Below are 17,275 nucleotides of genomic sequence, written 5' to 3'. Positions count from 1 at the left end.
ATTTGAAAAATGTTAAACTTGTAAAAAATAGTTTTAGATAAACCAAAATATATACACAAGCATGTATTTCGAAAATGATAACTGTCTATAAAAACGGTTCCAGTTGTATACAAAAAAAATATAGCATGTACGAAAAAAGTTCACATGTGTTGAAACACCCCAAAGAAAATCGATGAAAATTGAAGAAAGAAACAAACGAAAACAAAGAAACCTGGAAAAAAAGGGGAAGAGAAAAAGAAATAAATGGTGCAAACGGTGAAAACCAAAATAAAATAAAAGCACAGAAAAAATCCCACAGAGGTAGCTACGGTACTAGGCCGGTCAATTAACCTCGTGCGAGAGGCGAGTCAGAGCTACGTCTCACAATAAGCGAGGCATAGCTCCAGCGGTAATAGAGAGTGAAATACAGTTGCACGTGACCTAGCTTGCTTTGTGAGGGATAGTCCACCGAACTTTGTGGTTGGATATACCCCCACATTTGTTTACCTTAGTGGACGATGTAACGAGTACTTTAAGTTAATGATAATATTTTCTTATAAAGATCGCTTTTAATGGTAAAAAATATGGTCATGTATTGTGAATTTAAAAATGTATCATTTACATGAAAATTTCAAGTTTCTTAAGGAAGTGCTAGTGCATTTTCAAAATTGTTCATGTATTGTGAATTTTTAAATAGACTTGTTTCCTATTTATAAAAATATCATATACATTTCCTTTACAAAAATGTTAATTTAACCAAAAAATGTTCACGAAACTGAATATTGTCTCTGTAAAAATTTAAAAATTGTTCATGTAACTAAAAGACATACATGTATTTCAAAGAAAATGATCATATATTTTAAAAGTGCTCATGCCTTTTAAATTGCTCATGTATTTATGAATTTTTTTTATCAAATTTGAACATAAACTAGAAAAATAATAAACTGGAGAACAAAGAAAAACTGATAAGGAGAAAGAAAGAGAAAACAAACAAAGAAATAAAGAGTGAAACTAGAGAAAAAAGTTGAAACCACAAAATCAGCTCCTGCGAAAAAACAAAACAACGAAAACCGACTCAAGAAAAACATTGAAGGAAAACTGCTGCAAATTATGCTTCAGTGCCCTCGCCGTACTAGGCTAACCCACGCCAAGGCCCCGCCGGCTTATACGCTAGTAACGCTTGCAATGTACAACAAATATCTTTTGTGTGCCCATGCTATAATCCCCTCAAAACATTGTGTAAAATACTAGCTAAATGACCCCAAAATTCACTAGCTAAATGCCTCGATATACCCATGCTTAAAACATGTAAGGAGAAGTTATTCAAACTGATAGTTGCTGGTTTGAACCAACAATATCAAATTTAGTTGAGTTTTGCTTGCCTATTACTGTTGGTAGCTTGAGCATGTCATTTCGGTGCCATTCCCTTTTTGCTTTTATTTATTGTAACTAGTAAATGAGTAGTACATGCAATGAACATTGATATTTTGAAGAATATTAGGTGCATCTTGATTCTAGATAGAATATTGATTGCATGCCAATTATGTGAGTAGCAGTGACATTGATATCTCGTATGATATTGATTGCACGCTAAGAATGCTGAGTGCTTGCCACTAGAGCAATCTAGATCATTAAATTGACATGATTTGAAGACCATGGTTAGTTGGATATGCTCCTTTGGGCCTTTTTGTATTGGTATAGATATAGATGTAGATAACACGGTGTGGATCCTCGTTTCCTCGACTAGTTTTTTACATTGGGTCTAGTGGCGAACACATGACAGACTGGCAGGACCCATGGCTCCTGCATGATTCAAAATTTGTGCGTATATGTGCTCTCTATCTCTCAAATTTTAGGAAAATACATGTATTAGTGTAATTTGGCCCATGTTATCAAAAGTGCAAGTCATTTGGCCCCCGTGATTTTTTATTCCTGCCTCCATCACTGAGGAATTGTAAAAAAAAGAAGCTGGGGAGGGGGTCAATTCTGAGAGAATTGCCCAAAAGAACTGGCCCTGAATGTGTCGTTCCACAGACTAAGTATTGCCCTTTATTGAGAAAAATGTGTTCGTAAAAAGGAAAGGCAGCCAAGGTACCCATTGGCAGCACAATTTAACTGGTAGCATCGATGGGAACTCGATGACATCACAACTAGCACACCCCTTACTAAAAGTCCACGTGGCGGCAACTACTGACGACTAGATCCCGCCATCTCAGGGGAGTCGGGGCCGGCGCCGGTCGATTGGAAGTGCTCGCGGGCATGCGGGGTGGCTACAGTGCGGGCGTGAGTGCCGGTGGAGGTGCAGGGTGGATTTGGGCGGTGGCGGCATCGATGCGGTTCGAGCGAGGGAGAGGGGGGGGGGGGCGAGGGGGGATTTATCCAAAGATTGAGCCGCGACTAAGTAAATATAAGCGTTGGCTGATGTGAGGAGTAAATTTTTTGAAGGGCTAAACCAGATAAGGATTTGGTTATGTCTGGTTTAAATTCTCAAAACGAAATTTTTACTCCCTTAATCAGTTCTGAGGCAACGTCTAGAGATGCTTTTAGCGCACCAAAAAAAATTTGCGATGATGGATGATGTAAAATAGGGCATCTAAATTTTTCTCTGTTTGTAGCAGATGATGTAAAATAGGGCATCCAAGCATGTCTCTCTCCACAACTACATACATGTTGAAACATGAATTCAAACTTAAACATGATAGACTCACTACGAAAGGTCTATGAACCCATGACGCACTATTCATCATCATCATTGTCGTTGACACGGTTCAAAAGCTCCAGGAATGGCTCATCCCCACAGTCCAACTCGTCCTTGTGTGTCTCAATGTTGATCGCCATTGAGGGGCCTGCCTCGTCCTACTTCTTGATCGTCCTCTCCTTCTTGCGCTCCTCGTTCCTCCTGGTGAAGAATATGCGCTTCGCCTTCAAGAGGTGGCGGATTGGGCTAGGCGAACCTCGTCATAGCCATCGTGTCACCTTCATGGGAGGTGTGCTGCTCCATGACTAGGCGGTCTTCCGTCTCCTCTTTGTGAGACTGTCACGCCCCAAGTGAGTCTTAGCCGTGACAATCGCCACATGCTTATAAATCTGATTTATAAGCATGTTAGGCTAGTAAACAAATTATTTTCTAATATGCACAAGAGCCAACTTTATTCATTACTAGCTATTACAAAGGTTATGATACATGCAACTCCTTTATTTATTCCCAACCCGTAGAGCTACTCCTACTGTTCATCATTCTCATCAGCACATCCATCATTTGCTACTTCTGCAAAATCAACAACAATAGCAAGAATGAGTATGATCTCATACTCAGCAAGCACACGGATACAAAGGAACTTCTCTCGGCAAAAGTGACAAAACACAAGGGTTAGTTGTAAAAAAAAAGAGTTTGATGGCGCAGGAAGATAATGGAGATTAATTTAAAGAAAAGAAAAGAAATAACTGGCATCACATATGACCGCAAGCTTCCCAACCCGGGAGTCACAGGGTGAAAATTTCACACTTTTACGCTCTTAAGAGGGGTACTCTGACGTCGACAGCCTCGACTAGAACCACACAGGCGCTAGTAGAGCAGAGCTCTTTATTCCCCCAAGAACCGACCACTCGACTTACTAGTGTCGATCGCTCCTACGGATCCATCATCGACACGCTTCCGAACGAGTGGCGTTCTTAGCGGAGAACTCAGACAGTCCCATACCTGAACTATGACCGGTACAATACGTTTGCCGTCGTGATACCAGATTTTTATAAAATTTACTAGACAAAGATTAGCAAGAGGAAATACATGCAAGACCAAGATAAATATCTCTAGGCTTTTCACAGAACCAACCATCCATGCATGAGCCATTAATCCATGTGCTCACATGCATGTACCAATGATTTCTCCACCGTGATCATAAACCAAAAAGGTAGGGTATGCATGCTAGCTTCAAGAGATGTACAGGAATCAAATCATACGAACAGTGCACATTATAGAGCTTGAGAAGTACTACTAGATATAGAGCATGGCATGAATAGTGAGACAAACAAGGAATAGGACAGCTAGAAAGGCTAGATGGAACGCATGCTTGCCTGACTCGCTGACTCGCTGCTTCCTCCGAGCGCTCTTGCCGATCAGTGTGATTCTACTCCATGCAAAGCTAGCTAGTGAACTGGTTTGTATGTTGGGATGAGTACTACAGCGTGCTCTTGCCCATCTATTTATAGGCATGGTAGGGTAGGGAATGGAGCTGGATAAGTGTAACTCAGCAGCCTCGGTGTCTCTAGTTTTACAGCTGTTTGTACTTTTACATTACACGTGCCTAGCTGACTCCAACAGAGCATTAAATGCTACAGATAAGTGCAAACTTGAGCTGCTAAATATCTTGTACCACACCCACACGTGGCCCTCCTACTCGAAGGCTCTACAAGCATGTTCTCGTAATGCATATCCTTCCACACTAAGGAATTAAGTTGACTACTCTTACTTAGTACTAACCAATGATTGCCAATGATTGATTTTATCTAATTAAGCTTATAATTACTACTCCAACATTCTGCTAATTTTGTTAATTTACCAAAATACAAGATCTTATTTATACTAATAAACACGGGTATTACATCCTCCCCTACTTATAGAAATTTCGTCCTCGAAATTTAATTACCCATAAACTGGAGATGCGGAAAACATGCACGCAAATCATCTTCTTTTTCCCAAGTCGCCTCCTCCTCTTTATGGTTGCTCCATTGGACTTTTACAAACCGAATGGTCCTTTTTCTCATTACCCTATCTTTCACATCCAAAATCTTTATTGGGTGCTCTTCATAGGATAGATCCGGCTGCAGCTCCGTGAGTGGTAATTCTACTGTTTTTGGTGGGAGTTCACACTTCTTTAAAGTGGATACATGGAACACGTTGTGTATCCCTGATAAATTTGGGGGTAATTCCAGACGATAAGCGACAGCTCCAACTTTATTAATGATTTGAAATGGCCCGACATATCTTGGACTCAATTTTCCACGTAGGCCAAAACGTCTCGTCCCTTTCTTTGGAGAAACTTTCAGATAGACAAAATCTCCTGCCTTAAACTCAACTTCTCTGCGCTTTTTATCCGCTTGAGTCTTTTGTCGACTTTGTGCTGCCTTTAGGTGCTCACGAATAATTTGTAATTTTTCCTCGGCCTGTTGAACTAAATCTGGGCCTAGATATTTCCTTTCTCCTATTTCTTCCCAGCAGATTGGAGAGCGACACCTCTTGCCATATAATGCTTCATAAGGAGCCATTTTAATACTTGACTGATAACTATTATTGTATGCGAATTTTACCAGAGGAAGTGATTCATCCCATTTTTCCTTGAAGTCTAATACACTTGCTCGCAACATATCCTCCAATATTTGTATAACTCGTTCTGACTGTCCATCAGATTGAGGATGATACGCCGTACTAAAATTTAACTTTGTTCCCAATGCCTTATGTAAACTTTTCCAAAATCTTGAGACAAATCTCGGATCTCGATCAGATGTAATGTCAATAGGAACTCCATAATTAGCAACTATCTCCTTGATGTATAATTTAGCTAATTTTTCAAGAGAAATTTTTTTCTTTACTGGGATAAATTGTGCCACTTTGGTCAATCTGTCTACTATGACCCATATAGCATCGTATCCTGCAGAAGTTCGAGGTAGACCCGTGACAAAATCCATACTAATTTCTTCCCATTTCCAAGTCGGGATTTTTAAAGGTTGTAGAAGACCGGCTGGTTTTTGATGGTCTACCTTTACCTGCTGACATATTGGACATTCTAAAACAAATTTTGCTATTTCTCTCTTCATGTTGGGCCACCAAAAATTCCCTTTAATGTCATGATACATCTTTGTGCTCCCTGGGTGCACGGTGTATGGTGTGGAGTGTGCCTCTTGCATAATTTCCAACTTTAAATCTGACTGGTCGGGGACACATATGCGGTTCCTCAGCCATACTGACCCATCACTTCTTATATGAAACTCCAATGGCTTTCCTTGTTCTATCCCCTTTCGGAGGTTCAAAAGAAATGGGTCGTCCATTTGTTTCATCCGGATTTTGTCTTGCAGATCAGGCTTGACTTGTAATGCCATGACAGTGCTAGTTGAATCACGTACATATACTTCTATACCCAATTTCTCCATGTCCCTCAAAATGTCTCTTTGTGTAGTAATTAGACATGCCATGTTGCAAGCAGTCTTTCTACTAAGTGCATCAGCCACAACGTTAGCTTTACCTGGATGGTAATTTATGTTGATATCATAATCCTTAAGTAACTCTAGCCACCTTCGTTGTCGCATGTTTAATTCCTTCTGGGTGAATATGTATTTCAGGCTCTTATGATCTGTATAAATTTCACAGCGTTCTCCATACAAATAATGCCTCCATATTTTTAATGCAAAGATGACAGCACCCAATTCCAAATCATGAGTCGGATAATTTTTCTCATGTGTCTTTAGCTGTCGAGAAGCATAAGCAATTACCTTATTGTTTTGCATAAGCACACAACCCAAGCCTATTTTTGAAGCATCACAGAATATAGTAAATCCAATTCCACTTATTGGCACTGCTAGAACAGGGGCCGTCACCAATCGCTGCTTTAATTCTTGGAAGTTTTCTTCACATTTTTCATCCCAAATAAATTTTGTCCCTTTTCGAGTGAGCTGTGTCAATGGTGCTGCTAGCTGTGCAAAGCCTTCGATAAATCTTCGGTAATAACCTGCTAATCCCAAGAAACTTCTTATTTCTGTAACGGTGGTTGGCCTCTTCCAATCTACTATTGCCTGAATTTTTGTTGGATCTGGTGATATTCCTTCCCCTGAAATAATGTGTCCTAGAAAAGACACCTTATTTAACCAGAAATCACATTTCTTCAGTTTTGCATATAATTTATGCTTCCTTAATGTCTGAAGAACTATTTCTAGGTGTTGAGCATGCTCTTCTTCTGTCTTTGAATAAATCAAAATATCATCAATAAAAACAACTACGAACTGATCCAAAAATGGTCTGAACACTCGGTTCATCAAATCCATGAAGGCCGCGGGGGCATTTGTTAATCCGAATGGCATAACAACATACTCATAATGCCCATATCTTGTGCGGAACGCTGTTTTTGGAATATCTCCATCCTTTGTTTTTAACTGATGATATCCTGACTGCAAATCGATCTTTGAAAATACTCGAGACCCTTGTAATTGATCGAACAAATCATCAATTCTTGGTAATGGATATCGGTTCTTAATAGTTACCTTGTTTAGCTCCCGATAATCCACACAAAGTCGCCAACTCCCGTCCTTCTTTTTCACAAACAACACCGGAGCGCCCCATGGTGACATGCTAGGTCGAATGAATTGTTTTTCTTCTAGCTCCTTAATCTGCCTCTTCAACTCCTTTAGTTCAGCAGGTGACATTCTGTACGGACTCTTTGAGATAGGAGCAGTACCCGGAGTTAAGTCTATACAGAATTCAATTTCTCGATCCGGTGGTAATCCAGGTAATTCACTCGGAAAAACATCGGGAAAATTTCTTACGACTGGTATTTCTTTGATATCCTTTTCTTTCACTTCTAAATTCATGCTAAACGAGCAGTCAAAAGTTGTATGCTTCGCTTGATAAATGATTTTACGCTGACCAGGTACCTGAATTATCACTCGTTTTCTCTGGCAGTCTATGTTCGCTTGATTCTTAGCTAGCCAATCCATGCCCAGTATAATATCAAAATCATGCATATCTAGTACTATTAAATCAACCAAAAATTCTTGCCCTTTTATTACTATAGGATATGCAACACAAATGTTCTTGGCTATTATTTCTGTCATCGGGGATTCCACATGTATCCTTTTCTTTAAAGGGATACTTTCTAATCCATGACTATCGATAAATTTTGAGGATATAAATGAATGTGTAGCACCGGTATCAAATAAAGTGAATGCATTGTGTGAGCATACTTGAAGTGTACCTGTAATCACATTGTTGTCCTCATCTGCATCATGACGGGTCAAGTGATTCACCTTTGCACGTGAATTTGTCTGCTTCCTGTTTCCAGAATAACTATTCATGCGCTGGGAGGGTCCACTTGAGTTAGTAGGGGGTGCAGGTAAGTATAATGGAGCTTTCGGTGCTGGCAAAGGCTTTGGTGCAATGGACTTTGACATATTCTGATCCGGTGAACTGTGGCACTGACTGATCATGTGTCCTTCTCTGCCGCACCTAAAACATTTCCCATGACGATACTCGCACTGGAATGCTGTGTGATTCCCATGACAAATAACACAGTTATTGCGTCTAGGCTGGGCTACTGGGCGGTTGTTCGGACGCCAATTCTGCTGCATCTTTTTCTGTATGTTCCCTTGATTTCCATGGTCAACCTTGATCCTCTTACGCTGCTGCTCCACTTCGTCTTGTTCTTCCACATATGCTTGTTCTACAGTTAATGCCTTGTTAGCAACATCTCGGAAGGACTTGAGCTCGAACACCTCCACTCGAGACTTAATTGGTTGGCGAAGTCCTTGCGCGAAACGCCGAGCTTTAGCTTCATCATTTTGGACATAAACAGAGGCATAACGAGCAAGTCTAGAAAATTCTATTTCATATTCTGCAACAGATTTCTGGTCCTGTTTTAACTGTAAAAATGATAGCTCCATTTTCCTTTGTACGCTCTCCGGAAAATACTTTCTATAGAACTCTTCCTTAAATGATTCCCATGTGAATAGATAGCCCTCAGGATACTTCTTTTTATGCATTGTCCACCAATCAAATGCCCCACCTTGAAGCATAAACGTGGCTAATGTAACCTTCTCTTCATCAGGGCAATGCATGGCATCAAAACTTTTCTCTATTTCTGTTAGCCAGTCCTTGGCCTCAATTGGGTTTGCACTACCTTGGAAAACAGGAGGCTTAAGTCGACGAAACTCACGTAATGCGCCCTGTTTGTCTCCATCGAACGACTCCTTTCCTTTAGTTGACTGCTGCACTATATATTCCAGAATTTCAGTCTGCTTCATTTGGGTTTGTTCTTGACGTTGCAAAATATTTATAAGCAACTCATTTGGAAGTGGTTGCTCTGCTGCAGCTGCTAGTGCATTCCGGCCATCACCGGAGTGTGATGCTGAGAAATCTCCATTGTGACTAACCATCTATAATACTAGAGGAAGAAATAAATAAAGTTGTCAACATTAGAGCATGCATCATATACATATATACCAGGTCTAGCTGATTAATAAAGAGGAAAGCAGTAGTACAATCAAAATTACACATCATATCTACTAGATGTGTTGCTGCCATCCACGTTTCCCTTCAGCCACTCTACTATAGACACCCATACTACTAGAGTTGTCAACAAAAGCTAGTGCTAGCTAGTCAAAAGGCTACTACCAGAACAGTTCCTAGCAGGCTATATACAAACAGTACTACTACGACTATTTATTTAGAAGCTAGGAACAGTTGCTTCATATCTCCAAGTGCCACTGTTCGCATCCTATTCATGCGACTGTAGCTTTTCCGCCAGCCTGTAGCTTTTCCGCCAGCTTCTCACGGAGGCTTCTGTTCTCTGTCATTAGCTCCATGATTTTGCTCTCCTGCTTGTTGGTCAACTCCTCCAACTGATCACGCTCCAGCCTCAGTTTCTTACTCTTGTGTTCTTCTATTTCGAGCCAACGATCCCTGTCCTCTATCTGGAGGTTGAGGTCATGCTTGATCTCATAAACACAGTCATCATGTTCTTGCTCAAGATACTCCAACTCATGCTGCCGACAAGCCTCATGATACTGGTTTAGTTGTGTCATCTCTATGTGGTGTTGCTGTTCCTTCTGCACTAGAGTTAGTAGTACCTCCCAGTACTCATACATATGCAGGTCCACCAAAGCAAAGTTAACAGAAAAATGAAGAAACTTGAGTGCTTCCCGTGCAGCAAAGTTGCCAGCATCTTTAGCATCTTCACCATACCCATAGATGGTCTTATAAGAACTATCATCATCTGGGGTGAGCTGCAAATGTACTGCACCTTGGTACCCTTCGCCCTCAAGACGCTTCACTGTCGACACTACTGGCGGCTCCAAATGGAAATGTTCAGCTACCTCCTCTAATATGCTCACAAAGTTGAGATGGAAGATTGTATACTCATCCATCCCTGCTTTCAGCACACAGTTAGTTCAAAAATAAATACAGACTACATATCAAACATGCTAATTAAGCACAGAAAAATAAGCATTCAATTAATCATCAATTCCTACTTTTACATGCCTAGACCATCCCCTTAGTTAAACCCACATTAGTGTTTATTCTTTTTTTTTCCTCTTATTCTTTTTTTTTCCTAAACCCTGGCTCTGATGCCAATAAAATTGTCACGCCCCAAGTGAGTCTTAGCCGTGACAATCGCCACATGCTTATAAATCTGATTTATAAGCATGTTAGGCTAGTAAACAAATTATTTTCTAATATGCACAAGAGCCAACTTTATTCATTACTAGCTATTACAAAGGTTATGATACATGCAACTCCTTTATTTATTCCCAACCCGTAGAGCTACTCCTACTGTTCATCATTCTCATCAGCACATCCATCATTTGCTACTTCTGCAAAATCAACAACAATAGCAAGAATGAGTATGATCTCATACTCAGCAAGCACACGGATACAAAGGAACTTCTCTCGGCAAAAGTGACAAAACACAAGGGTTAGTTGTAAAAAAAAGAGTTTGATGGCACAGGAAGATAATGGAGATTAATTTAAAGAAAAGAAAAGAAATAACTGGCATCACATATGACCGCAAGCTTCCCAACCCGGGAGTCACAGGGTGAAAATTTCACACTTTTACGCTTTTAAGAGGGGTACTCTGACGTCGACAGCCTCGACTAGAACCACACAGGCGCTAGTAGAGCAGAGCTCTTTATTCCCCCAAGAACCAACCACTCGACTTACTAGTGTCGATCGCTCCTACGGATCCATCATCGACACGCTTCCGAACGAGTGGCGTTCTTAGCGGAGAACTCAGACAGTCCCATACCTGAACTGTGACCGGTACAATACGTTTGCCGTCGTGATACCAGATTTTTATAAAATTTACTAGACAAAGATTAGCAAGAGGAAATACATGCAAGACCAAGATAAATATCTCTAGGCTTTTCACAGAACCAACCATCCATGCATGAGCCATTAATCCATGTGCTCACATGCATGTACCAATGATTTCTCCACCGTGATCATAAACCAAAAAGGTAGGGTATGCATGCTAGCTTCAAGAGATGTACAGGAATCAAATCATACGAACAGTGCACATTATAGAGCTTGAGAAGTACTACTAGATATAGAGCATGGCATGAATAGTGAGACAAACAAGGAATAGGACAGCTAGAAAGGCTAGATGGAACGCATGCTTGCCTGACTCGCTGACTCGCTGCTTCCTCCGAGCGCTCTTGCCGATCAGTGTGATTCTACTCCATGCAAAGCTAGCTAGTGAACTGGTTTGTATGTTGGGATGAGTACTACAGCGTGCTCTTGCCCATCTATTTATAGGCATGGTAGGGTAGGGAATGGAGCTGGATAAGTGTAACTCAGCAGCCTCGGTGTCTCTAGTTTTACAGCTGTTTGTACTTTTACATTACACGTGCCTAGCTGACTCCAACAGAGCATTAAATGCTACAGATAAGTGCAAACTTGAGCTGCTAAATATCTTGTACCACACCCACACGTGGCCCTCCTACTCGAAGGCTCTACAAGCATGTTCTTGTAATGCATATCCTTCCACACTAAGGAATTAAGTTGACTACTCTTACTTAGTACTAACCAATGATTGCCAATGATTGATTTTATCTAATTAAGCTTATAATTACTACTCCAACATTCTGCTAATTTTGTTAATTTACCACAATACAAGATCTTATTTATACTAATAAACACGGGTATTACAGAGACACAAACGACACATCGAGAGCAAGAAACTTCGCCTCCTTGACACTCGGAACATCCAGAAAGTTGAGCTTGGACCTCGGTCAGCGGAACCTCCAAGCAACGAGGTTGTACGCGTGGGCGGCGAGCTCCGTTGTGTCGTAGATGCCAAGCTGCGTCCGCCGCCCGTCACTCAAGAGTTTGGCGATGTAGCGGCCGGATTGCCGAAGACAAATGCCGCAGAAGCCCGTGCTAGTCGCGGGCAGCGGCACGACATCATCCTCAGAGAGTGTCGCGGCAAGCATCCAGTGCGGGCGGTTGTTGTTGAAGCTGGTCGACGCGGCGCCCGATGCGGTGGCAGCCGAATGGGGTGGTGTTGTGGCCGATTCTGTCGGTGCGACAGATGGATTCGACGCGGGGCCATGCGACTATGGCCGGAATCGGTCGACACGGTGGCGACCAAATGGGGTGGGGGTGGGCTGGCCACTGATTTGGTCGAGGCGGAGAATGGATCCGACACGGCAGCACCAGGGGAGGGGGGGGGGGGGGGGGACGGTGGTGGCCAGAATCGATTGTTGCGCGGGTTTGTTTTGCGGTAGTCGTGCGGCTGTTTTGCTAGAGCGGTGCTTTTGGTCCAAATGCCCTAATTTTTTTTTTGTATTAGCCCTATTTTTGCATCATATGCTCTTAGAACATGTTTGGGACTCGTGAAGCAATTGTGTTCGTTCGTTCTTCATTGTGTCTTCATATCTTTGCCAAAAAAGTGGTTGTTCTTCATCACAATATCGTGTATACTGTATACCACTTCAAAGCAATCCATATAAAACACGTATATAAGTAGTAGCTTTCCTGAATGAATCACAGTACCAGCGCTGACCAGCAAATATGGATGACGTGAACGCATGCATTATAGTTAGTCGCGAGGAGGATTACGGTCACCTTGAGTAAGACAATGAGATTCCACAGTAAACATAACATTAGTACTTCATGACGCGCTTTGTCCATGTATACAAATGCAAAACTTCAACTGGGCAACAACTAAGTGACATCATTTGTTCCCCTAAAAGTATATACTACTTGCATCATTTGTTTATGGGATAAGTATATTTTTCGTCCATCAACTCTTCCAATAGTTTAGAAATCGTCCCTCAACTCCAAAATCACCAAAACATAGTCCCTCAACTTTTAAAACCGGATAAGTTTAGTCCCTCGAGCGGTTTCCGTCCGGCATGAACAGTAAATCGGTGAACAGTAAATTCGGAAAAGATAGTAAAACCAATCAAAAAATTTGTGGGATCAAATATACTCAGGTGCCCAAGATGCGCGCAAATTTTTGTGCTGTTTGGACATTCCAGGAGATTGTGAGAACGAAAAAAATAGTAAATATGTACGTTGGTGAACAGTAAATTCAAAAAAAAAAGCAAACAAATTCAAAAAAATATGAATTTTTTTGGCATCCAAGATTCTTGGGTGCGCAGGCTGCGTGCAATTTTTTGTGATCAAATGGCATCCGAGGAGCTCTAGCAAAAAAAAAACAGTTCACTTTTTCAAAGTTTATTTCCGAGTCAATTTCTGTTTTTTTTCCACGAGCTCCTAAATGTCCAAACAGCATGAAAAATTGCACACACCTTGAGCACCTGAGCATCATTGAAGCCAAAAAAAAAAATCATATTTTTCAAATTTTGTTTGCTATTTTTTCAAATTAACTGTTCATCAACGTACATTTTTTCTTTTTTCTCTGTCACGAGCTTCTGGATTTTCCAAACTGCACAAAAATTTGCACACACTTTGCCCAACCGAGTATCTTGAATGCCGTAAATCTCAGATTTTTGTGATTTTTTTGCTATTTTTTTCGAATTACTATTCACAAAGTTACTGTTCACGTTGAACCAAAACCACCTTCGGCATTATGAGGGACGAAAATTATCCGGTTTAAATAGTTGAGGGACTGAGTTTTGGTGGTTTTGGAATTAAGGGACGATTTCTATACTTTGGAGAGAGTTCGAGGACGAAAAATATACTTATCCCTTTGTTTATCAATGCACGCGCTCCTCCAGAGACACGGCTGAAATATGAAATGCGAAGTGGATTAGGATAGCAGGTGTTCTCTGCCTGCAAGTTAAACCAATGCACGGCTCAAACATTATCTCATGCTGCCCATGTGATTGGTCAGTCTCCTCAGCCTACAAGTTAAGCCAATCCGGCTGAAATCATGCTTGTCCGGGTCGTTGCACCGAGGTTTCTTGTTGGCAAAGCACACGACTATGAGTTCGTTAGCTTCGTCTAATCGAATCTGTGTTAGACTCAAAGGAGTATTGGACTGAAAGATAGTCGGGAAACAAGGCAAATAATGTGATCAACACTCGCTCCAGCAAAACAGGAACACCCTTAGTTTATTTTCCAACCGTGGCACAATACTATCACATAACTGTACAATATTACTGTACATCGCTGTACCAAGAAAAAGAACTGAATGGAAAACATCCACCAAACGAGCAAGATTCAACACAGTAGAGCGAGCCGGCGGCCAGCTGCTAGTTAACCTGAAGCGCCTTTTTGCGGCGGCGGCGCTCGTCGGAGAGCTGCTTTGCGAACCTGGCGAGCTGCTCCGCGTTGGTGCCCTGGCCAGGCATCTCCACGTTGCGGCCGGTCTCCAGGTCCACCCGGGACACGTTCTTCCTGAGGAGCTCGTGCCCGATCTGCACCAGCCTGTCCATGTTCTCCTTCGAGCAGTCGTCGATGGAGCCCGCACTCCCGCTCAGCTGATCGTACTGGATGCGCAGGTAGCGGTGGGAGGAGCGCAGGGCGCCGAAGAGGACGGAGAGGTGGATGTCCACCATGTCGGCGCTGGCGGCGTTGAACATGTCGACGATGGGGGCGGTGCCGTCCTTGACGATCCAGTTCAGGATTCCCCACTTGGCGGCGTCCTTGGCGCTGTAGCTCTCTTTCGGGTTCAGCCCGCAGCCGATGGAGACGACCATGAACTTGCCGTAGTCCACCGGGTTCTCCACGAAGAACTCACCGTCCCCCACGATGATGTCCTGGGACACTTGGCTCATCGCGCATAGCGTCTGCAACGCAGGAAAGATACATGCATGCATGCGGTACGTGAGATTTAGGGGTGACGTGTTGTTGTGTGTCGTGGCCGGCGGTTAGTCGCTAACTAGCTTACAGGGTTGTTGGCGGCGAGGCCGCCGTCGACGAGGTTGAAGGCCCTCGGCTCGCCTTTGTCGTCCTTGGTCTCGAAGTAGTGTGCCGGGAAGAACGTCGGTGCGGCGGAGGTGCTGATCGCGATGTCCGACAGGAGTGCGTTTTTCGCAGGCGAGTGCTTCAACTGATCATTGTTACAGGTTCATGCATGCATGCATGGAGTTAATTAGAAACCATACGTTATTTTTGCAAGAGAAAAAGGATGTCACTAACTTCTTTCCTGATAAAATTACGTAGATGGTAAATCCCGAACGTTTGTGATTTAACCATGGCAAATCAAACATTTTCAATGGCAATTTTAGTGATCCGAGATTGCCATGTTTGCCAACTAAACTTGCCATCCTGACGTCACTAAAATTGCCACCGAAAACGTTCAATTTGCCATGGTCAAATGTCAAATCCCGAACGTTGGAAGCAGTTGGTCAGTACTAATCCTTAGATGATACTAGTTGTTCAATTTTTTGAGGGATAATACTAGTTGTTCATTAGTAGCCAACAAACAATCTTTAGTTCTCCGTAAGTAGAAGCTAAAGAGACAAAATCTTGAAAGGGTCTAAATGCATCCTACGAGAACAACAATAAGCTGGCCATGGCCGAAATTCAATAGGTTCGACTGACGACTGCTCACATTTTTGAGCATTTTTTAATTCGGTGGCACATTTTTCGACTTGTAGCTAATTTCATGTGCATATATAGAACAATCAGATGTGCGATCTATATACCTGAAAGCTTGAGAAAATCGTGGGTTGCAGGTATGCGATATCGAAGGTCGGGATGACCACATTGGTCAGCGTCCCATCCAGCTTCGTCTCGCCGAGGTACCGACGAAGCAGCGCATGGAGGTACTTGCCGTTGTATTTGGGCCCGCGCACCATCCTCAGAGCTGTGCCAATCTTGCCGAAGAATGAGTTCCTGCAACTTGGCATTGGAATTGCACTTTGATAGGGTGAAATGATGTTGTAGTACTCTAAAAACATGGTAGAACAGTAAACAAAGCTAGTCTTATGATGATATGGACATCCAATGTTTCAGTTACTTCTGTGGGAAGATCTTCGGTGACTCATCGATGTAGAACTGAGCCAGCTCCTTGGCATCGAACAAGGGCCGCCCGTTCTTATCTGGCGCCGTGAGCATCACCGTCAAGAGGCCGCCGGTGCTCGTGCCGGCGACGACGTCAAAGTAGTCTGCGATCCTAGCTTCTGGCCCATCCAGTTTCTACATGGATAGTGCAGGAGTTCACATAACACAGTAACATCTAGTGTTCTTCTGGAAACAGTAGACAAACATACTTGATGACAAAGTAGATGAGCTTGTAGGCATATATCTTACCTTGAATTCCTCTCCAAGGAAGGCAAGGATGGTAGCTGGAATGATCCCTCTGACGCCGCCGCCATCGATGCTCAGAACGGTGATCAGCTTGTCCTTGTCGGCGGAGTTCTGGCGTGCTCCTTCTTCCGAAGAACTACCACTTGCCATTTAGAGTCCGATAGACGAGCCAAGCCCCAAGCTACGAATTAAAAGTGAAGGGCAGGATGTGGCAAAGCATACTGAAGGAAGAAACTTGTTATATAGACATGTCTGGAAACAACTGAATTAAGAAGCAACAGGATTGGCTCAAAAGCAGGGGTTATTGTTAACTACAAAATCAGACAAAGGAACAAAAACCAACTAACTATAATATTACAATAGTATTACCTCTGGAGTTAAATAATTGTTCAATATATAGTCGTTTGAGAATGCATACAGTCGAGCTTTTAAATTTTTTTACGACTGATATACACAAAAGTGTTCTGTTTTGCTGATATATGTTACGAAATGTGTAATTCTTTTAAAAAAAAGGTGCAAACATCCGAGATCACATCTATCCTGAACGTACGATGAGTAAAACAAAATGGAAGTTCCTTTCAACCCCTTGTAGCTGGACAAGAAACCAGTGCTGGGTCAACTCCAACATCTGTATATTATCATCTCATTGATGTGCGGATCACGTTTAGAGTAATATACGAGCCCTGCATATAATATCCCCAACTAGAAATTGGGGAAATGCCTAAAAGATGGAGAGGTGTCTAGCGTAGTCAGGAAACGATGTGTGCAGAGGTCGAACATAATGGATCAGATGACTAAAATAAGACTAATAAATTGTTTCAGTTTTTACTCCTTGGCTAAGATCAAACCGGATCTGGAAATGTAACATTGCAG

The 17,275-nt window shown here is 42.2% G+C and overlaps 2 protein-coding genes and 2 long non-coding RNA genes across 4 annotated transcripts; all 4 read right to left on the bottom strand.

Moving 5' to 3' along the window:
• Positions 1 to 3,099: 3,099 nt before the first annotated feature.
• On the bottom strand, positions 3,100 to 4,633 carry LOC141041566 (uncharacterized). Its single transcript, XR_012202021.1, has 2 exons — positions 4,054 to 4,633; positions 3,100 to 3,247 (listed from the first exon to the last, which is right to left on the bottom strand). It is a non-coding gene; the product is annotated as an uncharacterized lncRNA (long non-coding RNA).
• A 1,105-nt stretch (positions 4,634 to 5,738) lies between these two features.
• On the bottom strand, positions 5,739 to 8,985 carry LOC141040803 (uncharacterized). The gene is made up of 3 exons (XM_073506923.1): positions 7,941 to 8,985; positions 5,831 to 6,218; positions 5,739 to 5,742 (listed from the first exon to the last, which is right to left on the bottom strand). Exons 1-3 carry the CDS (start codon positions 8,983 to 8,985, stop codon positions 5,739 to 5,741), a joined length of 1,437 nt encoding a protein of 478 aa, XP_073363024.1.
• A 1,421-nt stretch (positions 8,986 to 10,406) lies between these two features.
• On the bottom strand, positions 10,407 to 11,838 carry LOC141041966 (uncharacterized). The gene is made up of 2 exons (XR_012203755.1): positions 11,360 to 11,838; positions 10,407 to 10,554 (listed from the first exon to the last, which is right to left on the bottom strand). It is a non-coding gene; the product is annotated as an uncharacterized lncRNA (long non-coding RNA).
• A 1,745-nt stretch (positions 11,839 to 13,583) lies between these two features.
• LOC109761071 (patatin-like protein 2) lies at positions 13,584 to 16,622 on the bottom strand. Its single transcript, XM_020319863.3, has 5 exons — positions 16,406 to 16,622; positions 16,113 to 16,291; positions 15,799 to 15,988; positions 15,039 to 15,200; positions 13,584 to 14,937 (listed from the first exon to the last, which is right to left on the bottom strand). Exons 1-5 carry the CDS (start codon positions 16,550 to 16,552, stop codon positions 14,401 to 14,403), a joined length of 1,215 nt encoding a protein of 404 aa, XP_020175452.1. The 5' UTR covers positions 16,553 to 16,622; the 3' UTR covers positions 13,584 to 14,400.
• Positions 16,623 to 17,275: the final 653 nt, after the last annotated feature.

The sequence above is a fragment of the Aegilops tauschii genome, chromosome 2 (genome assembly GCF_002575655.3).
Source record: "Aegilops tauschii subsp. strangulata cultivar AL8/78 chromosome 2, Aet v6.0, whole genome shotgun sequence".
In the NCBI taxonomy this organism is placed as follows: domain Eukaryota; kingdom Viridiplantae; phylum Streptophyta; class Magnoliopsida; order Poales; family Poaceae; genus Aegilops; species Aegilops tauschii.
This window is presented reverse-complemented; position numbering and strand designations above follow the sequence as displayed.